Below are 27,385 nucleotides of genomic sequence, written 5' to 3'. Positions count from 1 at the left end.
TTTGATACTTCCTTTTGTTTCATACTTCCCCTGATTTTCATTATCATGACATCTCTTTAGCTTTTTTATTACAATTGTTTAATTTCATTGAATTACTTACTCAGCTACAGAAAAGAAAAAAGTTGCTGAATTCATGGTAAAGATGTTTTCTTTGTCTAAAATGCAGAATTTAAAATATATAAAAATTACATATATAGTTTACATGTATCTGATATATTTTGTCATATATATCAGATAATTATTAATGGCAAAATAAGATCCCAGATATCAACCAGACTTTATTTAATACAGTACAGATGTTCCAAAACCAGCAGAAAGGATATCTTTCCAGTTGGCAAAATTGACATTTGTATTTTTCAGTTTCTCTTCCTCGTAAGAAAACTGACCTTGTTTTGAGAGTACATTGCCTTGTCAAGGCCTCAGATTATAATACTTGGTGTCAAAGTTAAGGGAGGCCGTGTAGGAAAGACTGATGGGCAGGGATATCCTACTGATTAGAGGCTACAAGGATAAATGGGAATACGAAGGCTTAACCCAAGTACTGCTGACAAGCTAGCAAACTGTAAGCTTTTTCAGGAAACCCAAGTCCAAGTTGGTTGGTGACCTGGAATCAATGTGTATATAATATCAGTCCAAGAAAAATAAAGAGCTACAATTGAGAGTTTAGTGCATTAGATCATGCAGATTCCATGAAGACAGAATCAAATGAAAAGCTAGGAAGCTAAATGCTGAGAAGTTGAAATCCTACCGTCCTTGAAAGAAAGTTTCTGTTCAAGACCAGTACAACAAGGAATTCAAGAGTTTAAAAGTAACAGTATCTTATCAATTTTGCCAGTCAATAAATACAACAAATTTAAAGCCCATGTGAACTAGGCTTACTGTTCTGCAGAGATTTTAAAGCTTTATAAAAGCATGTTTATTCTTTGGGCTTGTAACAAAAATGCTTAAGTCTTTGGACAGTCAATATTGTCACGGACCAGTCAATGTTGAATGTGATCTCATGAAGCAGTTGGTGTTTGACTGCCCTTTCCTTTACCCTAATGGAGGATGACCTGATGTAGCACGGGGACATATAAGACTCATGCAGGTATTAGTCTGATTACAAAAACCTTTGCAAGTAGACACTGTCTTGATGCATGCTTTAAAATCATAAAGGAAGGCATTTGGTTCTGAGCTTGATTAGACCACTGACTGACATCCTACCACATCTGAGGGCTGAGTGAGTCTCCCAACACATCAATGAAGACACTTTTATTAAATGTCATAGAAACAGAAGTAGAAAATAAACTGAAAGAAGGTATAGATAAAATAATTTGTGCTCTGTGAAATAATCACCACCATGCATCAATGATCTATGCAAATGGGGATATTATATGGAGACTGAGATAGACAGTCCAAAAGTTGTTCATCTTCAACTCTGTTTAATGGCAAAACACTCTGTATTTAGATATTTATTTATAAATATTAACACTTGCACAGATATGGGAGAGATTGCTAGAGATGCCTTTCCTGCTGCAGACAACTTTGCTACGTGCTAGGCCTTTCCATATTTCTATGATGTAAAGTTGCAACGGCCACCATCATTTTAAGATCATTGATACGCTGTAACTCAGCCGTGTAGGTGAGAACAATTGGTAATGTTTCTATTCATTTGTTTGCTTTCATACAACTCAGCAAGAAAATCAGTAGAATTCAATTCACACAATTTTAATTATAAATAAAATTATCTGTAAATCAAAAGCGTGGAGATCAGACGGTTCATCTTTTTAGGTTAAAATGGATAATAGAGATAGCAAAGGATCAGAGCATAACGAATGAAGGAGAGTTGAGGTTATCAGATTAAACAATTAAAACAACCCCCTCCTACCCCTAAAAAAGCCTTCCACATTTTACTGGGATTATCTGAATGTTTCTAGTAAAAGCCCTTTCTGGCTTAAACTGTCCGCATTCTTCCTCTTCTCCCATTTCACAGGGCTTGTGAGGAGCGTTGAGTTGTCCCTCTATCTCTATCTCTGCCAAGGGGAAACTCATTTCTTTAATTGCATTATAATCAATTCAGAATCAAGTTTCCCCAAGCATCCTCATATTCTTCTGTTCTCCATGTCAAGACTCTCCCCTCTGCTGACTGAGTTTCACAGCAGCAGTTTGCAGAGGAGAAGAGCAAAAAGGTTAAATGGTGGCTGAACTCCTATTACAGCGCTGGGCTACAACACTCAAAGGTAAAGTGGATGAGGGGGCCTCATGGAGGGCCTTCAAATTATAGGGGAGAGACTTGGAAGTAAATCTATTGAAGCAAGTTTTACAAAGTTTATACACAAGAAGAAGTCAGTGTGTTTTTGAGTTCTGACTGTAAGGGTTTTGCTACAATAACCCTTATTATGAGGCTTATTAACGTTGTGTGAACATAAAGATTATTGTGTGAAATAGAAAGAGCTCCATAAATTGGGACCAATTTAAAGAGAGGGAAAGGAAAAGATTCAGGGGAGGCAAAGCCCGGACCTGTAATTTGACTTCCCTTTCTTAAATGAGAGGATACATACATTAAATCATCCCCAATTTCCTGGCATATTACCAAACACAGGGTTTTTGAATACCCAAGGTAGAGTTTGAAAGCAAACTACCACTTGAAAATCGAAAGGCTGTGAACTCTAGAATAGACTCATACCTCAAATTATGAAGTTAGTTAATGGAAGACTTTCTTTCCCCAAATGTACCCATACAATAGAAAAAAAGAACCACAAACGGAGGTGTGGGATGGGTTCTTTCCCTATAATTTGTTAGAAATTCAAACTCAAAAAGTAGGTGAAAGTAGATCTGGATTACAAACCACCTCAAGTTCTCTAAGGACCAATGGCAGAAATTATTTTAGAGTTATGTTCCGTTAGCATGATTTGGAAATCATAATGTAATTCTTCTGAAAATTATAAACCACCATGAATTTTTCTGTGACGTGGCAACAGGTATAGATTTCACAAAGACTCTGGTTTTCTTCATTCATTTAATGTTTCTGCCTGATTTAAATATAATCGAATTTCATAAATGACCATTTTGTCACCTGGCTATAAATGCAAAAGTACAGCAAATATTGAAATGCATAAAAATAATGATATTGAAACTGGCAGATGAAGGAAAACAGAAACTTTTTTACATTATTTTTGCAACTATGGAAACCATATTGCTAGAGAGAAAAATCTGAAGTTTCACTTTTCCTTTTAGAAGGGAATCAGACTTCATTAAAGGGAGTTAATAAAGTGGGTTTTTGTTTGTTCAGATGATGTATTGTAAAACCCATTCCTTTAGCTGTCAAGAGAAGCAAAGGCCACAGAATATTTATGACCCTTGGAGCAAAATAAATTACATATTTGCAAAGTAATTAGGCTGAGCGAAGTTCTAAAGTGAGATTAAATTTAGCCAGGCTCTTTTGGCTCCCTTAAACCTGAGGCCCCTCCATGGGGTTTTCCAGCCAGTCGGTGTAAGCAGGTAAGGACTCCCTGGATGTAGAAATGCTGTATCCCCCACTGAAATGCCACTTATTCAGGCAGCCAGGAACCCTGAGACATGGCAGCTAGCTATGAGAAATCACAAAGCTTAGCTGGGATGGGACTCATCACTCAAAATTATACTTGCTGCTAATCTCCTCAGACAGATCTGAAAATAGAATAAAATGCCCTGAAGGTTGTCACCTAAGATTCAACTTTTCTTCTCTAAACAATGAAAATAAGCCCCCAAAAACCCTTTTTTTTCTTAAAGATTTTATTTATTTATTATTATTTATTTATTTATTTATTAGAGAGAGAGCGTGTGCACAAGGAGGGGAAAGGACGAAGTGGCAGGGAAAGGAAGAAGCAGGCTCCCTGATGAGCAAGGACCTGGGTGTGGGACTCGATCCCAGGACCCTGGGATCATGACCTGAGCTGAAGTCAGATGCTTGACTGACTGAGCCACCCAGGCATTTTTTGTTTTGTTTTGTTTTCGTTTTTTTTGAAAGAATTATCAGACTGTCTTCTGTAGGAGTTTGCAACAGGTTTAAATAAAAGTGTATTCTATCCATTACATAGAATGTTTTCTAGTACTTTCACTCCAGTTATTCCCTATGTACATATGAATGACTTGAGGGATTATTCCTGTGCAATGTCTTTAAATTTTAAGAAGTTTATGTAAGTAATCATCTCAGTTCAGCTAGATTTTCATTTCCTTTTAAAAGTAAAGCATGCATTTTTATACAAATCATATTGTGTTTCAAGATTTCATTAGTTGCGAAAGGATATAATCTCATCTTTTCAAAAGTGCCTAAAAACTTCTATGAATCATATATATAACTGCATGGATATAAATACTTTAAGATATATAACATGTATGAATTGATTCTATATAATACATAATTTATATTGATATGTGTTGATAAAAGCAGAAAAAACTAAACAATTACATGTTTTGTGTGGGGCTTTTACTCAAAACAGTATGTTCATGGCACTATTTTAAGACCACAGCTCATCACTTTTGAAATCGTAATTTTTTCTTTATTGTACTGCTTTTATGTTCTTTCTCATTATGAGTATAAACTGCATAAAATAAATGATTTAACAAGTGAGTTTTAACTGACGTGAGATTTTACACAAGAAGTACATACTGTCTCTTGAAATCAAACGGCTTCCCTTTGAAGTATACTCTACATAAAAACCTTGATTTAAAAACAGGACAGTTTCATCAAAGAATATTTTTTCACAAACAATTCACACTTTTTTCACTTCAAGTATATTTCATAGCATATAAAAATTATTCATCCAAGAAAAGTTCAAATGATACTTGTTTCCAGGATCCACTTAGTACATAAAATATGATGGATCTCTAATTACCAAACATCTCCGTCTATAGTCTAAAACAATAGGTTTTCGTAAAATACTCATGAAATCTCTTGATGATTAAAAGTAATCAGAATATTATTTTCCACTTATAAACAGACTAATTTCTGAAAATGTCTGTGCCACAAAACTTTTAATGCTACAAGCTTTTCGTTTTGTTTTTTTGGCAGGGGTTGTGAGCATAAGCTAAGCTTTTGTAATTAAATGCCCCCCCCCCGCCGTGCCTATAGAAACTTTAAGCCTTTTTTAAGACTTAAATATAACCTCTTAATAAATAACATACATATTTTTCTCAGTTACTGATTATGCTCCCTACTTTTGTATTTGGCTGTTTTATTGATGGAAGTTTTTATTATAAGAATCTGGTGAGCAGGACACACACACACACACACACACACACACACACACACACACACACAGAGAGAGAGAGAGAGAGAGAGAGGGAAAGAGGGAGAGAGTGAGAGGGAAGGAGAGAGGGAGAAGGAGAGAGTCTCCACCCCTCACAGAACCTACCCATTTTGAATGCGAGGTAAGAATTCGGTAAAGAGTTTTTGAATTGATATTTTTAAAAATATGCCAAATAAAACATCTCTTTAAAAGAAGCTGACCCAAAGTGCACACTGCTCAGTCTATAGCTGGTATCCCTTATCACTTACGGACCCTCTCTGGTATTGCTGAACACTGAAAGCACGTTTTATTTCTCCAAGAAAAGCTTCTGGCTAGTGCGAAAAAAAAAATCCATTATTCAAATCCCATTTGATGGTATTTCATTTCACACTTAGACTAGTACAGTTTGGTTGCATTCTACATTTCATAAATAAATAAATGGCAGCTCAGAAAGATCAACCAGCCACTAAGTAGTAAAGCTTAGATTCAAACAAGATTCTGTCTTAGAGTTAAAGCCTTGCACCTTCCCACAGCTGTATCCTGGACTATAAAACCAGAGTACAGAAACCCCTTTGTAAAAAAGGAATTAAAAAAAAAATCCTCATAAACCTAAATGTAGGAAAATGTATTCTCTTCCCAAAGACACTAATTACATATAAAACTAAAAATGATAAACTAACAAAAATGGTGATACTGTATATGCCTTTTAAGATTTAATTTAAGCTATTAGAGAACACAATCTCTTAGAATATTCTACTTAACTTATGTGTTTCTGGATTGTCATCAGAAAGAACAATGTAAATGCATGCTGATGATCTTCATAAATTCCCAGCACCGTAAGATAAATACAACTCAGTGATTTTTTTTCCTTTAGTTCACAGGAGCACGTTATAATAAGAGGAGAAATGCAAGGATGAGAGATTCAGGGCGAAGTCAGATCAGACTATCTGATCACTGAGTTCGGATTCTGAGCCTTCTCACTGCACCAGAGAGGCATTTCCCAGCTGATTCTGCTTGTTGTGCATTTTGGCCAATTTTTTCTGTCTTATTTATTTTTAAACCAAATCAAACAGATTATTGCACCTATCCCACTCCAACCCATATATTCCTAGCCATTTTTCTAAATAATGAGGAATGCAACTGGTTTTGCTCTATTATTTATGTTCTCTATTATTACAACACACCAAATTGTACAGACAGCTTAGAGATTCCCTTAGAATGTAAGATTCAGAACCAAGTGCAACTGGGCAGTTCCCCCCCCCGCCCCCAGTTTCTTTTTAAAAAGTTTTCTTTCTCTATTTTCAAAGAAATTATATACTATTTTTTAAAGTCACAATGGTACCTAAAATTTCACCTAAAAAAGCCATGCTTTTCTGTAGTTTTTCATCATCTTTATCAATTCTAATCAGTTGCTTGATATTTTTCAATGAATATCAGAACACAGAAACATTCTACTTTATCTAGACATTTTGGATTATGTATGTTCCTTTCTTTATCTTGTTTAATATATACGTATTTCATTTTCCATCAAACTTTAAGTGTTTCAAGTAAATTAATATGAATGTTTGCCACTCATATTTTACAGATATCATATCCCTAAACAACTTGTGACAAAAAATTATCTGTAAATATTTTGAATATTTTATGAAAATATATTTCTATACAGCTATTTTTATTTATTTATTTATTTAAAAAAATTTTTTTTAAATTTATTTATTCGACAGAGATAGAGACAACCAGCAAGAGAGGGAACACAAGCAGGGGGAGTGGGAGAGGAAGAAGCAGGCTCATAGCGGAACAGCCTGATGTGGGGCTCGATCCCACAGCGCCAGAATCACGCCCTGAAACGAAGGCAGACGCTTAACCGCTGTGCCACCCAGGCGCCCCTATACAGCTATTTTTAAAGGTATCAAATTATTTGACTTAGAACATTTTAAAATGTTTTTTGGAGAATTTAAATTATGAGGCATATAATTCTATGGCTATATATTCGTGTGTATAATTCATTTATTTACGAATATTTCATATAAACTGAAGATGTTCACCTGAACAATTTCACTGGAATCCCTCATGAAAGTTTTTTAAAAATCATTTGAATCTTGAATTTTAAAGCTGAAAGAATGAATGTCTATAAATTAAAGTGTCAATGAATGTGAGGAATTATAAATGGAAACGGAGGAATCTAGGAAGGTAGTAGAGGAAGAAGCAGCAGGAATCTTGTCTCCCCACCTAAACAACAATTAGACTGACAGAATCTGCCTGATGTAAATATTTTGGAACCTTAGAGTCTATTAAAGGTTTGTAACTTCCAGGGAAAGATATGGGTGGCAAATTGTGGTAACTTTTGGTTAATTTCAACTGTCAGCACAATAGCAGCTACCCATTCCTGCCCCAGCCAAATAGAAGGCAGCTACACATAGCAGGTGGGAGTCAGGGTAGATAAAAAAGGACACTCTCTGCCAAATACAAGGATACCAGGGATCTTGCTCTGATTTTGACTGCTACTTTTGATCACAGAGATGCAGACAAGGAGGTGGGCAACCATTGTTGCACCTCCCCTCACTGTTGCATGCCCCACCTTCTCTTGCAAAAGTGACTTCCCAGGGATTTAAAGAACTAATGCCCCGAGAAGATCTTAAGTTTATGTAACAGTCTGATCCTTGGCACAGACAGAGCCTACAACAACAATAATATAAATAAATAAATAAATAAATAAATAAATAAATAAATAAGAATAACAAGAGTTAAAAAAAAAAAAAAAGAATAATGAGTTAATGCTGTGGAAGGGGAGAACAAATTTCCCCTAGAGTTATCATCATATTGTTAAATTCAAATGTCCAGTTTTTAACACCAATATCACAAGGCATGCAAAGAAACAGGAAATCATAGCCCATTTAAGAAAAAAGTTTTGATCAACAGAAACCTTCCCTGAAAAGTATCTCATGGTAGATATATTAGAAAAAGATTTTGGAACAACCATCGTGAGATGATCAAAGACCTAAAGGAAGATGTGGACAAAGAAAACAAACAAGCAAACAAAACAACAACAGAAAACAATGTATGACCACAATAAAGAGGGAAAATCTAAAAAGACTTCAAAAAGAAATTGTGGAACTTAAAAGTACAATAACTAAAATGAAAAATTTATTCGAAGTTTTCACAGGTAGATCTGAGTGAGCAGAATTGAAGATAGGACAATGAAAATTCCTGAATCTAAGAAACAGAAAGAAAAACGAAGAGAGCCTAAGGGACCAATGTGACATGATCAAGTGGCCACAATCATACTGTGGGAGTCTAACAAGAAGAGCGTGAGAAAGAAACAGAGAGAATATTTGAAGAAATAATAGCTGAAAATTTCAGCCACGAATGTAAACATCCAAGAAGTTCAATGAATTTCATGGTAGCTGAACTCAAAAAGGCCCACACCAAGATACATTACAATAAAATTTTCAAAGGCTGAAGACCAAGAGAGAATCTTGAAAGCAGCAAGAGAGAAGTAACTCATTATATATAAGGCATCCTCAATAACATTATCTTCAGATTTCTCATCAGAAACTGTGGAGCTCAAAAGGCAGAGGGATGGTTTATGCAAAGTGCTAACAGGGAAAAACTGTGCTATGTTGATAAAAGTGTTTGCCAAAAATGAGGGATAAACTAAGACATTCTGGATAAAGAAAAATTGGGTTACTTTGTTATTTCTAGGCTCAAGGGAGTCTTGCAGTATAAAATAAAAGGACACTAGACAATACCTCACAGTCACATGAAGAAATAGAGATTTCAATAAAAGCAAATACATGGACAACTACAAAAGCTGATACTACTGGAACAATGATTTGCAACTGCACTCGTCATTTCTACATGACTTTATTTTATTTTAGAATATTTAAAAAATATTCTAAAAGCTAGTATTATCGTAACTTTAGTTTGTAACTCCAAATTTTGTTTTCTACATCATTTAAGATATTAACACATTTAAAAGAATTATTGGTTTGTATTCTTAGGCATGCAATGTATAAAGACGCAATTTTTTGATACCAACAACCAAAAAGGATGAGCATGAAGCTACAAAAGAGCAGAGTTTTTGTGTATTTCTGAAGCTAAGCTAGTACAAATTCAAATGAAAGTGTTATAACTTTAGGATGTTAAATGAAGTCCCCATGGTAACCACAAAGAAAATAGCTATAGGATAGACACAAAAATAAATGAGACAGGAATTTAAACATTTCACCACACACACAAAAAAACTGACTAAATACAAAAGAAGACAGTAATGTGGGAAAAAAAGGACAAAAAAGCTGTAAGGCATAAAGAAAACAAATAGTAAAATGACAGAAGTCCCCCTTACTGGTAATTACTTTTAATGTAAATGGACTAAACTCTCCAATCAAAAGACAGAGATTGGCAGAATGACTAGAATCATATTATCCAACTATATGCTATCTATAAGAGATTAACCTTAGATCCAAAGACACAAATAGATTGAAAGCTAAAGGATGGGAAAAGATTATCCATGTAAATAATAACCAGAAAAGAGCAGGGCTGCTTCTATTAATATCAGAGGAAATAGACTTTAAATAACAAAGTGTCACAGGAGACAAAAAGGAAATTATATATTAATAGAAGTTTCAATACAGCAAGAAGATAAAACAATTATAAACATATACATGTTACTGACAGACCATCAAAATACATGTGAAGCAAAAACTGACACAGATGAAGGGAGAAATAGTTCAACAATAATTGGAATCTTCAATACTCCACTCACAATAATGGATAGATAAATCAGACAGAAGATAAGTAAAGAAACAGGGGACCTAAACAACAAAATAAACCAACTAAATTTAGAATACTGTCCAATTAGATTATTCTTAACTGCACATGGGCTATTTTCCAAGATAGACCATATGGTAGGCCACAAATTAAGTCTCAACAGACTTTAAAAGATAGGTGTCATATAAAGTAACTTTTCTGACCAGACAGTATGATGTTAGAAATCATTAATAGGAGGGAAATTTAAAAATTCGAAAAATAGTGAAAATTAAACATTACATACTTAAATAAACCAATGAGTCAAAGAAGAAATCACAAGGTTAGTTAGAAAACACTTAGAGATGAATAAAAATGAAAACACCATGTATGAAAAATTAATGGGAGACAGCAAAAGCAGGGCTCAGGAGGAATTCATAGCTCTAAATGCCTACATTAAGAAACAAATATCTCAAATCAACAACTGAACTTTACAACTCAAAGAACGAGAAAAAGAAGAAATGACTAAACTCAAAGCCAGCAGAGTTAAGAAAATAAGAACAATTAGGACAGATAAAAATGAAATAGAGAATAGGAAAATAGCAGAGATAATCAATGATACTAAACGTTGATTCTTCAAAAAAGATAAAGTTAAAAAAAAACTTCAGCTACACAGACTAAGACAAAAGAAGGATACAGAAATTACTAAAACCAGAAATTAATTGGAGACATTACTACAAATTCTACATAAATAAAAAGGATTATGAAACTATTATGAACAACTGTATGCTGACCAATTGGATAACCTAGATGAAAAGGACAAATTCCTACATACACAAAACCTACTAAGACTAAATCATAAAGTAATAGAAAATCTGAATAGACCTGTAACTAGTACAGAGATTGAATCAGTATTCAAAAATCTCCTGACAAAGAAAATCCCTGGACTCAACAACTTCTGATGAATTCTATCAAACATTTAAAAAACAAAAAACTAATACCAGGGTTCCTGGGTGCCTCAGTTGGTTAAGTGTCCAACTCTTGATTTTGGCTCAGGTCATGATCTTAGGGTCTTGGGATTGAGCCCTGTGTTAGGCTCCATGCTCAGTGGGGAGTCTGCTCCAGGATTCTCTCTCTCCCTCTGCCCCTCTCCTGCTCTCTCTCTCTCTCTAAAATAAATAAATCTTAAAAAAAAAGAAAAGAAAAACTAATACCATTTTTTCTCAAAAAATTCCTAAAAAAAATGAAGAGGAAGGAACACTTGCTAACTTATTTTATGAGGCCAGCATTAACATGATACCAAAACCAGAAAAAAACACTACCAAAAGAAAGAAAGAAAGAAAGAAACCACAAATCAGTATCCTTTATGAACAGTGATACAGAAACCCTCAATAAGATACTAGCAAACCAAATTCAGCAGCATAATAAAAGGTTTATACATCATGACCAAGAAGAATTTATTCCTGGAAAGCAAGGATGTTTCAACATACAAAAATTAAGCAATGTAATACACCACAAATACAGGATAAAGGAAAAAAATGTATCATCATCTCAATTGATGCAGAAAAAGCATCTAACAAAATTTAATACCCTATCATGATAAAAACACTCAAAAAAGTAGGAATAAAAAGTAAATACTTCAGCATAATAAAAGCCACATGTTAGAGATCTCCAGTTCATCATACTTAATGATGAAAGATTAAAATTTTTTCCTACAGAATCTGGAACAAGTCAAGGATGCCTGCTTTCAGCACTTCTATTTAACATAGTACCGGACTTTCTAACCAAGGTGAATAGGCAAGAAAAAAATTTAAAGAGCATTTAAATTAGAAAGAAAGATGTAAACTTATCTCTGTTCACAGTTGATGTGATCTTATAAGTAGAAAATCCTAAAAGTTCCACAAAAAAATTTTTAGAACTAAAAAATGAATTCAGTGAAGTGAGAAGATACAAAGTTAACACTCCAGAAAGAGTTGCATTTTTGTACATTAACAATGAACAATCTAAAAAGGAAAATTCAAAAAACGCTTCCATTTTAGTAGCATCAAGAAGAATACAATACTTAGGAATTAACTCAATGAAAGGAATTTAAGACCTGCACGACACAAACTACAGAATATTTTTGTAAAAATTTTGTGAAAGAAATTAAAGGAGATATTAATAAATGGAAACACATCCCATATCCATGGATTGGAATGTTTAATATTGTTAAAATGTCAATAGTACTCAAAGCCTTACAGATATAATATGTAGGATAAGCAGCCCCACCAATAGATGGGGGGATAAAACAATGTTACCCTGGACAGGAGATCACATATCTTGAACTCCAAATCCAAAGTCTGTGCTATGTGTGTCTGTGTCACAATACGCAGTTGTGAGGATGAAGATCTCTAGTAAAACATTCTAAATTGAAGCAGTTTTACAGAGCACACCATTTTTCCTGTGATGTGATAAACATCCTAACTGTCCATTGACATGCCCAGTCTCCAGCTGCACAGACATGTTCTATTACCCAAGGAGGTCGTCTTTCCTTAATGTTAGGTGAGCCAGTAGCAGGAGCACATGGCATACGGCAGTGGTTGGATGCTTCCCTTTGATCTGAAGTGTGGAGGAAAGAAGTAGGAATAATTAAGATTGCTTTTTAGAGAAAGAGAAACCACTATCTCCATTTTTCTCAATAGTCTACTTGTGTCTAGACTGAGATTATTTTTTAAAAAGATGCAATAGATTTTTTTAATCTAGTAATTGAAAGGAAGGTTTTGTTTTCTTTTTTCTTAATATACAATAGAATTAGGTTTTATGGAACAGCTAATTCCATAACATTAGCACCCAGAAAAGCTTGTGGAATCTTTGACAACGCCAAAGAAAGGAAAACGCAACCAACTTGCTTAGATGGTTCCATTTAATTTAGCCTGGACACAGTCATAATTTACAGATGTTTGGGAATAGTTAATAGCTATATAATTTTATTTGAGTATAAGCAAACCCAATAATTAAGTAATCCATTCATTCATCTCAGGTGCTGTAGAAGATTCAAAGGTCCACACGATATGTTACACAAGCTCTCAGATGTGCAATCAAGATAGAGAAATGTGACTTATGTCTTAATATTTATATTACGAGGTGAAAAGCTGACAAATACAGTATAAGCAATATGTACTATAGAGTTTCACAGGAATGTAAAAATATTTCTACTAAAAAATAAATAAACCCTTACCAAAAAGCTCAAATTTATATTGGATGTTGACGGATGGATAGGAAAGAGTGGGCAGCATAATGCGTGTATGCCACAGTGAGTGGATAGGCTTTGATGTGCTATGTGTTTATTTAGGGACGTGTTATAAGATGAAGAGGGACACATGAAGCACACACACACACAGTTAGCATTGTCAACCATTTATAAATGTGATTATCTGAATCATAACTTACATGATTTGATTAGAGAAATGGAAATATTTTCCAGTTTACTTTTACGGACCCCACTGGCTGATCTTTTACATATCCTGGAATATGAGAATCCTATTTTACATATCACTGCTGCATGCAATAGTGATTTCTAAAAAGTGCAGTGAGAAAAATCAAAGCAGTGCATTATTAGTGTAAAATGCTAATCAGATCTGCTTATGTAGAAAAAAAGAAGGAACACACGAGATGGCAAGGGTATGAAAAGTAAGAACATTATCTCCTTGGTCCACACATGATGTAAAAGAATTGAGAACCAGAGTACTGTGAGTCTCTGAAACCATTTCTGATCATGCCAGTCCATGACGGTCATCCTGCCTACAGGATGGCACTACTGAAGAAGGCCTTAGAACCTTCCCAATGATAAAAGAATCCTGAGCCACTCAACATCTAAAGGAAAAGCTCTGTACTCCTCCTTAACTTTGAGAGTATTTATATACTATAATACAGAAAATACTGTTCATAATAATGAACTTTAACAATAAAAAAATCAAATAATGTTTATTTAATAAAGTGGAATATTTTAGGCATGATTTTAAAAAATTTAGGAGTATAAAATTTAAACATGTCTTCTAAGATTCCCTATTAGTTAAATTCACTATTAAAATAACCATGATGGTCAGTCCACAGTGATTCTTTGCTAGAATTAAGAAAAATTATGAATTATATTCCTGGAAAAATCATATTTACAGTAAATATTAACGTGTCCAAAAAAGTATATGTTTGAGCAGTGAGGTGGACTTTTATTTTTTAAGTTTTTAGTAACAATGAATACTTCCATCCTCCTGTGAATTAAATTCCGATAAAACACTCATGAAATATTCATGTTTCTTTTCTCATCACTCACAAACATCTTTCTTATATAAATTAATGTCATTTCTTCATACTATTTATTTCTCTGATTTATAAAATTATATACATACAGTCAGAGTTCATTAATTTTATTAAAAATTTAAAAATTATTTATACAGAAGCTCTTTTTATCATTATAGCAGAGACCAGGCTGAGTACAAAATTATGAATGAATTTGGGTCTTCATATTGAGATATGTGTGCAAGTTTCTAGCATAAAAATAATTTTACATAAGGGTGTTATTTCACTCAATTTTCCTCCTACCCTTGTTACCTGTATATTTTGATCTATGCAATTTAAATTCATTAAGATTGCTATTATATATAAATTTCTAATTTAGCTCATTTTTTTAACGAGAACAATGAAAACAGTCCAAGATATTCTTGTTTTGATTTTTAACATATAGAATTCTTCCCATTACATTCAAATTAGAGCAAATTTCCTTTCACTGAAAATACAGAATTAATGTGGATTACTTTTATCTCCCTTTCTTTGCAATTCATAAGTTTATTGCACTTGTATTTAAAATAGATGATTTTTGAAGTCAATTTCTCTTTTACCATGTGAAACATAGTCACTAAAATGATAACCATTTTTCTTCAGGCACATATATGTTGGAAACGGTATAACTGTAGAAAATATTCCTGGTAGAGAATTTTTAAAAGCACTGGAATTTATTAAGATTTTAAAGTCTGCAGTTTACAGCTTATTTTAAACAATGATTATTTAAAAGTGTTTCTGAAACTGTAACATTGAGTAGTAAGAATACAGAAATCCAGTATCACTCAGGCAACTGTAAATAACATGGATTAAAGAAATATTGGAATAAGAATCTTAAGTGTAATTTGAAATGATGTTATAATAACTTTTAGGTATTGGTAAACTATAGGAAAACCACACATCCTCCTACAGAAAAACCATTCCTACTATACTAAAAAATAATTATGTCTCATAGATTACTTAAAAAACAAACAAGCCAACCCCAAAACCCTCTCAGACCCTTTTAATCACAATTGGTAGCCAACAGTTTGTTGAGACCTGGTATATTACAGCATTGTAACCCTGAAGTAACTATCATGTTCACGTCTTTAGACTACGTGAACTCTTTACTCATTATTTAGAAGAGATGCCTGCCAATATATCACAAACCAAAGAAAATTTATGATAATATGTGTTTCAAGAACACAGACAAACACACACACAAAGGTAAGAGGAAAAAAAGGAAACTCCTTTTTATAGTTAAAAGGGACCATTGTGTGTTTGGTTGATGGACAGGGGAGACAGAAGACAGAAAGACCTAAAAGGATGATCATGTCATTTGTCATGCAGGGACATCTTCGGAGGTGCACTTCCAAAAAAACAAAAGCAAAAACAAAAAGTAAAAAAAAAAAAAAAAAGTAACAAAGACATATCAATTATTTCTTTCATTATTTTTAGTGACACCGTAACAAAACATAGAAAATTCCTGATAAATATTGGAAAGTGACACATTCAAAGAAATACCTGTATGGGTTTTCTCTCCAACTTTTAGTTGATTTCCATGCTCATTCTCATTATTTTCCTCCTGTATTTTAAATAATCGCTAGCCTCTTTTTTAAGTATGAACAAAAGCAAAAAGGTTTTATATTCAATAATGATCACAGAAATACAGTTATAGGCGATAACTTTAACAAAATGTTTCCACTGACAATAAGTAACTTTCTTTCTGAGTCACAATTCAGAACAAAAGAAGCCCAATCCTGTATATTTTCACTACAAAAACAAATTAATAATTAAATAGAAAGAAATCTGCCCTATGTTATTATTCACTCTGTTTATAGATACAGTATTGTATATATACAGTATGTTCCTCGTTTTACCACAGAAGAATCCAGGAACTGTTGAATAATCTGAAATCTATTACAAAAACAGTTTTAAACAAAAAAATTTTGAGATGAATATCAAATAGTATGTTTTTCAATAAAGAGCTGGTTGTATTAAATTATCTTTTGAATTCTAACAGGTTCTTTTACACAATGTAAAAATATCTACCAATAGGCAGAGCTGCTTTTGGATAATTTCAATGGGTTCCACTTACATCATAGTCTATGAAAATAGTTCTTGTGGTTGTATATTATACAATATATGCAACCTTACACTGCGTCCGTATCTGATGGTCTTTGTTATTCTGGGTATTATTGGGAAAACTGCCAAATTCTGGAGCTTAATTTATATTTAAAATTTCTACTGAATGTGCATATGAAGCTAGCCAGTTTCCAATAAAAATGTGAATTTTTTTGCCTATAAGCCGCACAACAGAGCAGAAAGTTTAGCTAATTATAGGTACTAATCATTAGTAAGCAATATTAATATGCTCATTTTTCTTAAAAGTGTAATTTTCAATACTAGGTGTTCAATATATAAACAAATTAATTAAATATTATCTGTTTTAAAAATTGAAAAAACCCACATATAAAAATGTACTGTTACATCAAAAATTATAAAAATCTGTATATGAAGATGAGACAGTCAGGGGAGGTAAACTAGACCTACAGAAATTTCAGAAAAGTCTCAGGAATTTTAAGTACAAAAAGATAAAAGCACAAAACTGGATGATCATCAGACATTTAAACAATTGTACTCTTGTGCCCTCTTCTCAGATTTAAGAGAAGAGGAATTCCTCTCCCGCACCTCGTCAGAAGATGAAAGGTCTATCATCTGGATAAGTGGGACCAAAGAAGTTTTGTACTCTGGAATTCTAAACATGAGGGAGCATGGAGTTTATTTTCTGGACAAACTTTGTGGGAAGCATCTGACACCATCTGAGAGAAGCTGCTTTTCCACAGTGTCCTGGTCGCCAGGTATGCCAGTAATAACTGAACAGCCTCAAAATGATATCCAAAAATAGTTACCATTTCACAGACCTCTGTTGAGGTTAGAAACCCATCTGATGTCAAGGCTTAAAAAAATCCTATGGTTGCACAAAGCTTTTTTGCTTACTTTCAAATGCACATATTCACGCAAGGATCACCAAATACTTGGGGGAAGTTTCCAATGTGAATGATAGAGAACAAAACAAATAACGACAACAAAGTAAGTCTAGGAGAAGAAAACCAAATCACAGAGCAAAAGTAACTCTGAAAATGAAGTATCATTACAATTATCAGAAAGATAAGAGAAAACACTGCATACATGAAATAAATGATCAGAGAATGAAACATCAAACAATTTTAAAAATTGATAGGTAAATTGAAAAATATAAGAGTTAAAAATTTAGGGTAGAGCAAAAGATAAAAGTAGAGACAATGAGAGAAAACACAGGAAACATGGGAAGATTACTTGAAAAAAAGCTAACATTTGATTAAGAAATTCTAATACAAAGCAATGGGAAAAAAATTACCAAGAAATTGTGCCAAAATCTATCTTACTTCTAAAGGGCACTAATGTCCAGTTTTAAAAGCTAAACAATTCTCTGAAGCAAATAATGTAAAAGCACACTTTGTAGGCCATATCAAGCCTGCTGCACTCAGAGAAAGTGACTGGGGGTGGGGGCGATGGGAAGATGGCGGAGCATGGAGGTGATTCCTAGTGAAAAACTAAAACATGGAGGAACTAGGTGTTGTGACAGTGCTGTCTGTACATGCATATAATAAACTTTTCATTGTTGATGCGGAGCCTCAGCCTGAATCTATATAAATGATACTAAGGTTGTGGTTTTGGAGTATTCAAGACAGAAAGATTCTTTATTCCAAGAGAGCTGCTGGTGCCACTGAATTTAGGGGACCCCTTTTGAGACAAAGGAAGGTACTGGAAAGTAGCATCTCTTTAGTTGCATCAAAATCTTTCTTAGTATTTGATCTATTAATCTTTATTCCAATTTAAGCTCCTATTTAAAATCAGTTTGAGGACCTTTTGGGCACAGGCATACAGTTTGTAAATCTAAACCTATACTTCAAAACAACCTTGGAAAAACTCCTTCACAAAGGTGAAAATGGATTTCCTTACTATATAAGTTGATTTTTTCCCTTCAGATTTTAATTAAAATAGAACTAAAATTAAAACCTGGATAAAAAGTTTGGCATTACATGTAATAATGAAGCACGTAAATAACCTTAACCACATTTACAAACTAAATGCTATAATGTTAAAATTACCATCTACAGATTAAAATATACATATACTACAATTGCACCCTGCAAAGCCATATTGAAAGTTTAGTGAAATTATGCAATGAAAGAACTGTAAAGTCCAACTGTGAACTTATTTCTAAATTGTAGTTAGTTATTACAACCTTTGATTAGTAAAGATGGTGAGAATTTGAATAAGTTTCTAATGAATGTCCCATTTACAAAATGCTACTATTTTAAAATAAAAATTATCTCCCTTATTTTCAGGAACAAAGAGAAATTCTACTATAACCTTAGACTCAAATAAAGCAGAGCATATAATAATCGTGGTTGAGATTGGATGACGTCTATGTGTGATTCTAGCTGGCTAAACATTTCACAAATTAAAAGAAATAGATTATGCTATCTGAGAGAATTGTTTTATGCTCTTATGAAAAGAACTTGATATTTTAAAATGTTAATTTTTCATTTTTATTTTGAATACTGAAAAATGAGTAGCTGTTTTGCAAGATTATTATCTTCTCTTCATTTGTGCCCAATGAGGTATACAGAACATGCTTACAAAGTGTTAAATGATAGGGTAATGAAAATGTCATGTATCCCTCCCAGTCAAAAAGTCTTGCAACACCTGTGATACATATTTTTTCACTCAAAATTAAATGTCAGAATGACTCATATTCGAAGTTTGAATAGTTCAAGTTGTTGATATCAGATTTTTTCACAATTCTCCATGTTTCAAAATTCAGTTTTGTGTCACATTAGTGATCGGGATGATCAGTAAGACTTCAGCTAAAACTTGAAGAATATAATAATTGGTCTAGACTGCAATTGCACCCTAAACCTAGGACCAGGTGCAGAGTGAGCAGGTGAAATTCACAGGAAATTAATTAATGAGTTATTTAGAATCAGAATCTACTAATGGGAACAAAATTTTTTTTTTTTTGCTAAAATTTTCTTGCTTATGCCATCACAATCAAGCAAGAGCTGATATTTATTTCTAGGTAGAAGTAGTTACATGAATAGTATATAATGAATTATAGATACTGATGAACAAAGAAAAATAACTGAATGTCAACTAAACTCATATAAATTAAAATAGATAAATAAAACCACACTGAGGGTAAAAAGTCATAGCTGAAATGTTATGACCATAGTAACACTGTCTGTTCACAGATAAACCTAAATCTATATTTTAACAAATGCCTCAAAGGCAATGAGTATAATTATGCTTATAAAACTTTCAAACTTTAAGATGATCAGTTCAAACTATAAAACAAAGGCACAAAAGAAGCATTTCTTCACTATTCAAAACTATGTATGTGCTTTAAAAAATGTCTTCAGAATTTCAACAATACAGTCACCTATGCAGCCAGAAAATCAGGTCTTTTAAATATGCTAACAATTATACATACCATTTTCAAAAGTCTTTTTAAATGCACATACTATCTTATAGAAAAGGAAGGCAAACTCTGAAATATGAAAAAATGATGTGGATGGGGAGACCTGAAGCTAGAGGAGCAGCCACATAATTGTTTTTCTATCAATTACTGCAGTCTTGTGGAAAATCTCACTGGTACTCAGACAGCTCAGAGCTTTTGCACAGATCTGTAATATAGAAGATTGGATTTGAATGTCCTCACTGGGGAAAGAAGAAAGAGGGAGATGTGAGACTTGGACACCTGCACGGAGCCAGGAATCTCAAAGTTCTTTGAAGAAAGTAAGAGGGAGGGTTAGAAAAAAATTTGTTTGGCTTGGCCTTGAACCAAATCCCAATTTGGCAAAGAGGGTTGGATAAAAACTCCTTGAAAATTAGTAACTATAAACCTGCTCTCATAGTACAGAAACTCTCATATCAAGAAATAAATTTAGAGTGTTCAGGTGCTTCCACCTTTGGAATATTCCAGGGCAACTACCTGAAGCAAAAGAATATCTTCTGTGGAAGAAGGTCTTGCATGATTATAGTAAATAGGATTAACAAAATATGAGATCACAATTTTAAATCATAAAATATACTACCAAACGAGCCACCATGAGTGAGATACTGCTGAAACATACAGTGAACTAATATAACATATACATTAAAAATATGATGATTAAAATTTTAATAGAAAGTTTTAATGGCAGATATAAGTAAATTAAGAATCAGTGAACTAGTAGACAGAACTGAAAAATAACATGGTAAAGGAATGAAACACAGTAAAATAAAGGTAAAGAGATATGATAGTCTAACTTCTCAAATAAGTGTAGCATATAACCTGGATATCAGAATAAATGAATAGAGAGAATGAGGGAAGAGATTATATTTATATTGAAGAAGGTAATGATAATAACATTTTCCAGAATTGATGAAAGACATGGATCTTCAGATTGAGGAATACAATGAACCTCAAACAGAACAAATAAAGAACTCCATATTAGGACAAGTAATTAACCTCAAGATATCAAATTAAACTAGATATCACAAAACCAGCTTAAGAAAAAAGTCAAAATATTTGCAAAGAAAGGACAACTTCTAGCAGGCTTTAAAATAACAAGGGAAGACAGAAGAGAGTAAAATATTCTCTTTAGATTACCAAAGGAAAGTAATTATCAAGCTGGAATTGCATACTCAGCTAAACTATAATTTCAGAACAAAGTCAAACTAAAAAAACAATTTTAAGATACATTTTTTTGAGAAATGAATGAGCTGCAGATCTCCTTTCCAGAATATGTGCAGACAATCATAAAGTTAAAGACAATTTTTAAGATTTTCACTATTGTTGAAGCTTCTCTCTGCTCCAGATCATCAAACTTGATGAAACCAAAACCTCTAATATGATAGTATTTAGAGGTGGGTCTTGGGGAAGTAATTGGGCTTAGTGAGGTCATGAACGTGGAGCCCCATGATGGGATCAGTGTCCTTATAAGCAGAGGGAGAGAAACCAGGACTTTGAGTATTCTGGTCTCACCAGCAAGCTTTAAGCTAGCCCAGTCTGAAGGCACTGGATATCTCATTCACATAACGTCCTTGACTGATATTCAAGACTCACCAAACAGGTTTCTGACTCATGTTTTCTTTCCAATATAAAATACTCACAGGTAAAGAATGTACCTATTATATATATTCTGAATGTCTAATTTCCGGGACAGTGATTTCTCATTGTAAATTAGCAAATGTTCTTTCTTGTATATCAGTTTTATAAACATAGAAATATGCTTCTGAGAGATGGATACATGGAGTAACAAAATCAGGTTTTTGAACATGAACAACTTCTTCAGATCACAGATGTTATAAATCCTTCATGTTGTTGCAACTTTGTAAGAAGTCTTGAGGGAATCTATTAATCCTCTTCACCAGGGTGGAGGGGTGAGGTGTAGCAGTACTATTCTGCCAAGTTTAATTTCTTGAATAGTCAGCTTTAACATTACTTTTCTTCAGGGTTGTGCACAAGCACCCACTTCGAGTGTTCTGTAGTGTCAGAAATAATTCATTTTTCTTTCTGTCTCTCACCTTTCATGTCTCTTGTTTTCTCTCTCTTAAAAAATATTATTCCTGAATCTAGGATAACGGTTTCTTCTACTAGAGTTCTAGAATTCACTTGCTTATTCTTTTGGGGTACTATCATCTCTCCTGAACCACATAGCATTTGCACAAAGAACATTAACTATCCAAATCCTCTCATCATTAAAAGAAATGATAAGAGCTGACATGTTGGGGGGTATTATTTGTATTAAATGAATATTTCTAGCACTTCTATCAAAAAGCTATATTTACTCTCAGTAGAAACGGAAACTGGAATGGTTTTATCTGTTCTGTCTCTGCTGTCCACTAGGACAATTCTTCACAGGAGGGCTCATGCTTTTCTTCATAGGACAGCTCATGCCTTTTACAGAGCCCTTACACCATATATGTTAGGATCACGCCAGGGCCAGGGCTAGCAGAGGTGGGACACTATGGAACTACAGTTTCCTCACTATTTTCCTTCCTCTCCTTTTGGACTATGCAATGTAGTTCTATATCCCAACCAATGGCGTCCCCCTCTTGTAATTTATTACCATTTCCTATGTTAGCTTCTTCTTTTAATGGGAAAACAAATCACATTTTCACAATGATGAAATTCTATATGTGAAAAGAAGTGCTATAAATTGTTTTAACTTCTTAGAATTAGCTTAATCTATTACTCAAAATGTCATAATTTGTAGGAACAACTTGAGTATTCAAAACACAATTTTGAAATACATTTTAGTAGACATAATTTTTATAGATGGCTTCATAAATACATATATAAGATTTCTACATTTTACAGTAGGACTTTTACACCTACTTACAGAAGAAATCCTACAAAGAAATGAAAAACATATTTCAGAATATTCAGCCATTAAATCTGACATGTCAGTAGTTTTTGTTTTTTTTTTTCTTCCCACCATCCAAATTCTAAATACTAAAATTTCTCCCCTAAAATGGAACTTTGGTGATTTTGCTAAACTCTTCTGTATTTATTAAAAACGAAAACTTTCCCACTTTCTATTAAAATTATTCTCAAGAAGAATATGGCAGTGGAAATATCTTCCCAACTCTACTTTATTAAAAGAAAAAAAAAAGTACACATTGAAGAAAAATAAAAACCCAATCACACAAGAGCCCTGAAGGTCAGCTTGAATTAACCAACATACTTTGAAATCACTGACTCACTTTGAACTCCATGGGAGCGTACTATTTTCCAGGTTTCTGATGCCACTTCTTTGACATCCACTTGATAGTGATGAATAGGCACACCTCCATGGGAGTCCGGCTTGTTGAAAGAAACCTTGGCTGTGGTCTGTGACAGCTCTATAATCTTCACTCCATAGGGACTGGATGGCACATCTATGAAAAAGCAAAAACAAAGGAAATATAAGCCAGGTAATATGGATGGCCATTATTAAGACTTAATGGTGTCCTGACAATTAGGAATAAAGGAAAATTGCTCCCTATGTCACTTAATATATTTGAATTAGAGAGCTTGCATAAACTGCTGAATGAAGACTTCAAGTTGCAAGAAAGTATACATTAGTCAATCTTCTTTAACTACAGGAAATAAAGAGTAAAATATTCATTATCAAATCTCATTGATCGAAGCAATAATTTTACTTCTGCCTTTTCTATACAATATGGGGATTTTATTTGCATTCAAGGAAAACAAGCTCCTGTGTGTATGTCTGTGTGTGTGTGTGACAGAGAGAGAGAGGGAGGGAGGAAGGGAGGGAGGGAGAATGAAGGTACAATTAAAAATATAAGAAGAAACAAAGACTTTATTGAATTATTAACATAAATATCTTCAGTGAAGATGTGAGATTTATTTTCTTTTAGTCATTAAAATTATATTAATAATTTTGGGGAGAGTGTTAAGTTTAGAGCAAATGTCATTATAAACTAAATAAAACTGCAAACTACCTGTTATTGTTTCACTTATGTGTTACTTAACTAAAATAAAGCTTTATTTGAAATACTTAAGTTGTAATCCCTATATTTTGAAAACATTACAAAATCTGTCTTGTGTGTGTTTTTGTACTAATCCATTACTCGCATTATTTCAAGCTCAATAATGCATCCTGAGTGAAGCTTTATTTTCCACTATATAGAACTTTATAAACAGCTATCCAAAGTGCTAAAGAAGCAAGAGGAGAAAATAAGAGAGAAAAAGTCTCATAAGGAAATTAATGAAACTTCTATTTCAGAAACATGAAGAATTAGAGGTACATTAAACATTGAAGAGATTCTCTCAGTTTCCCTTCCTCTTCCCTCACTGTTTTTAAAAAGTAATCTCTACACCCAACATGGGGCTTGAACTCATGACCCCAAGATCAAGAGTCACACACTCTAGTGACTTGAGTCAGTCAGGTGCCCCTCTCTTTCTTTTCAATGTCACATTTGAAATAATCATAAAGTTGAAAATTTACATATAATTTACTTAAAAAAATATATATATTATAAAAATATACAAGTAAAGGGGTGCCTGGGTGGTGCAGTGTGTTATAAGCACATGATTCATGGTCTCAGATCAGGTCATGATCTCAGGGTCATAAGATCGAGCCCTGTGTCAGGCTCTGCGCTCAGCTCAGAGTCTGCTTAAGACTCTCTCTCCCTCTGCCCCTCCCCCCATCTCTCTTTCTTTAAAATAAGTAAATCTTTAAAAAACATATATAAGTAAATATATCATCCCTGAAATTAATTTTATAAAAACAAAAAGAAAAAAAAACTTGATTGAAAATAACATAGTATCTGCAAATTCCTGTTCTGATATAATCAAACATTCATATAAAAATCTCTAATGGCTGTCAAAAGTCAAGTGAGTCTCATTTGTTACAGTTGAAAGAGAGCACTATAGATCACATAAAAATATGCCTTATAAATGGTACTGGGCAAGAGCCAGGAGGGCAGTTTTCTGGCCTTTTGGATATGAATATTGTAGAGAAATGCAACAGTGTACATTTCAGCTCTAATTAGTAACTGTAAATTATTTGGATATCCTATTAGGTGTGTTATGGAATAACTCTAAGGTCTGCAGATTAATGTGCAGAATACTGATGCATACCAATGTCATATTGCTATTAAAATCTCATCTGGAAATAAAAATTTTAAATGACCTAAAAAATCTATGAAAGTTGCCATACATAAACATTATCATAGTTTCACATTTCTTTAATCCCCAGATTATGACGGTAAATTCTTTTCATCTGTAGGTTTGACCTAAAGTTTGCAGAAAACAAAAACAAAACAACATACACCCACACTCTGATTGTTTATAATAGGACTACCAATTCTTCATCCCATGCCCGTGACTCTCTAATGTCAGCCAGATCTAAATTGAACATCACAGCATTACAATCTTTAGTTTAAAGATACATTTAAAAAGGAAAGATGCTAAGTACTGAGCTGGGGAGACATGTGATACATCTTGGGCTCCACCTTTGACCACTTACTCAGAATGGTCATGGTCCTTGATTCTTACTCTGACCACAGAATTACGCACCATTAGCTAAGCTGTGCCCTTGACATGATACAACTACAGAGAAATAGGAGGCTTTTTTAGCACAAAGGTACCATTACCAAAACTTGAGCCAGCGAGCATCTTTTTCTAGACAGATAGTCTATTTTCAGACGGGCTGACTCTTACCCTGGTTTTTCATTTGTATTTGTATTTTGTTGGCCTCTTCTTTCTGTTACCTAACTAAAAGGGAAGTATGCTTCTGACCTGCAGCTCTCATATTTTCCTAAATATTTTTTCCTTTTATATTCTGATTTTATATGTTTGACCAGTTACTGACTACCAAATTATTCCATATATATATATATATATATCACTGAGAAAAGTGACTGGACTATACTCAGTTCCCAGGAAATAGATGATGAATTAAACATTTCAGTAATTAAAAACAGTATACAAAGGTACAGAACCTATTCAAGTGAATGGGGTCTAAAATGCCTAGAACCAATATCCCTAATTCATCCCTCCACTCTCAATTGTTGTGTAATCACCTTCATTCTCAAGTCTATCTCTTATATACATCACAATAAGTCACGAAGTTATTTTCATCATTCCCACATCATAATTCTTGTGTTCTACTCTTCCTTCCTGTTTCCACCATTAAGCCCAAATCTTATCTACCTCTACGTGCAATGCCATTAGTGGCTCTTGGCTTCCTTTCCTATTGGACATTCCACCAAATTTCAATTCATATAGTGTGTAAATGCAAAATCAATCTTTCTAAAGCACCACTCTAATCACGTCACTTCCTTGAGTAGGGTATTCAGAGGCTTCCTCCTCTTTATAGCACGCTTAGACTTTTCAGTCTGGCTTTCAATATCCTGAATTATCTAACCTCACTGGGTCTATGGAAACAGAGGATCATATTGTAGAAGACTATCAAACACAGCCCTATGTTTCCAATGGGGCTTGCAGATATTGAATTCCATACACAAAGCTCCCATTGTTAGCATATTTTTCTAAACTACTTCCTAGCACCTTCCATCTCAATAATTAATGAATGCCACCCATCGCTAAATGAATAGAACAACTGTACAAACATGTGTTCCCTTCTTGATTCTTCCTTTTCACCTCTACTAGAACCAGAATAGAGTTAGAAGAAGAGCGTGGCTATATATCATCAGAATCCATGGATCCAAAGTCTGGCCTTGCTACTTTTTTCAACTGCAATCTTGGACAAATCCTTTGTCTTTTCTTCAGTATTTTTCTTTCTAAAGTGGAAATTAGAATAATACCCACTGCTAAGGTTGCTATAAGGATCAAGTAATGCAGTGCACAAAATAGAACCTGAGAGATACTTATCAAATGTGAGTCACTGTCACACCATCCCTGATAACCATCCCCCTTCTATTGCATTATTGCATATCCACAATGTCAATATTTTATTTTATTTTTTTAAACTGCGGTATTTTTTATTTATGACACATTTACAGACTTGCAAAATTATTTTTATCCAATACATCACCCTGCATAGTATCTTAAGAATGAACATCATATTCTGGGAGTAAAAAATCCAAGTGTCTTAATAATTTATGCCTAACCCAACATCTTTTGGATCACAAAATACCATCAATTTGGCTTCAGAGAACATAAATACCTGTGTAGAATTTTTTTTTAGTCAAGGAACAAAGTAAATTCAACAACATAAAGTAATTTAGTTGACCCTGAGTGTAATATTTTAGTTAAATGGAAGGTAAGAGATACAACATTGAGGTTCAGCTTAGAGATGTGGACGGTGTATGATAGCAAAGAATTGGTGCCATGATCTGGGAGCAGGACAAAACCAACCTTTAGCAGATTGTTGTAGGAATTGCTGTATGACCCTGGGCAAACTAAATGCATTGTCTATTAGTTTCCTTATAAAAAATAAGGGTAACAATGTCAACACTAAAGTTGCTGTTGTGAGGATAAGTTGGTGGATATAAATCGCTGGAAATTCACAAATACTATTTTTGCTTATCCT

The 27,385-nt window shown here is 33.6% G+C and overlaps 1 protein-coding gene across 2 annotated transcripts in view; it reads right to left on the bottom strand.

The window, feature by feature from the left end:
- Positions 1 to 27,385, bottom strand: part of NCAM2 (neural cell adhesion molecule 2) — a 506,926-nt gene that overhangs the window by 59,135 nt on the left and 420,406 nt on the right. For both annotated transcript variants that reach the window (XM_087861739.1, XM_087861738.1), the window contains exon 12: positions 23,088 to 23,261. In XM_087861739.1, coding sequence (XP_087717865.1) covers positions 23,088 to 23,261 — 174 coding nt within the window. The remainder of the gene's footprint in view (positions 1 to 23,087; positions 23,262 to 27,385) is intronic.

The sequence above is a fragment of the Ursus americanus genome, chromosome 4, assembly GCF_024610735.1.
Source record: "Ursus americanus isolate L20-20 chromosome 4, mUrsAme1.1.p, whole genome shotgun sequence".
In the NCBI taxonomy this organism is placed as follows: domain Eukaryota; kingdom Metazoa; phylum Chordata; class Mammalia; order Carnivora; family Ursidae; genus Ursus; species Ursus americanus.
This window is presented reverse-complemented; position numbering and strand designations above follow the sequence as displayed.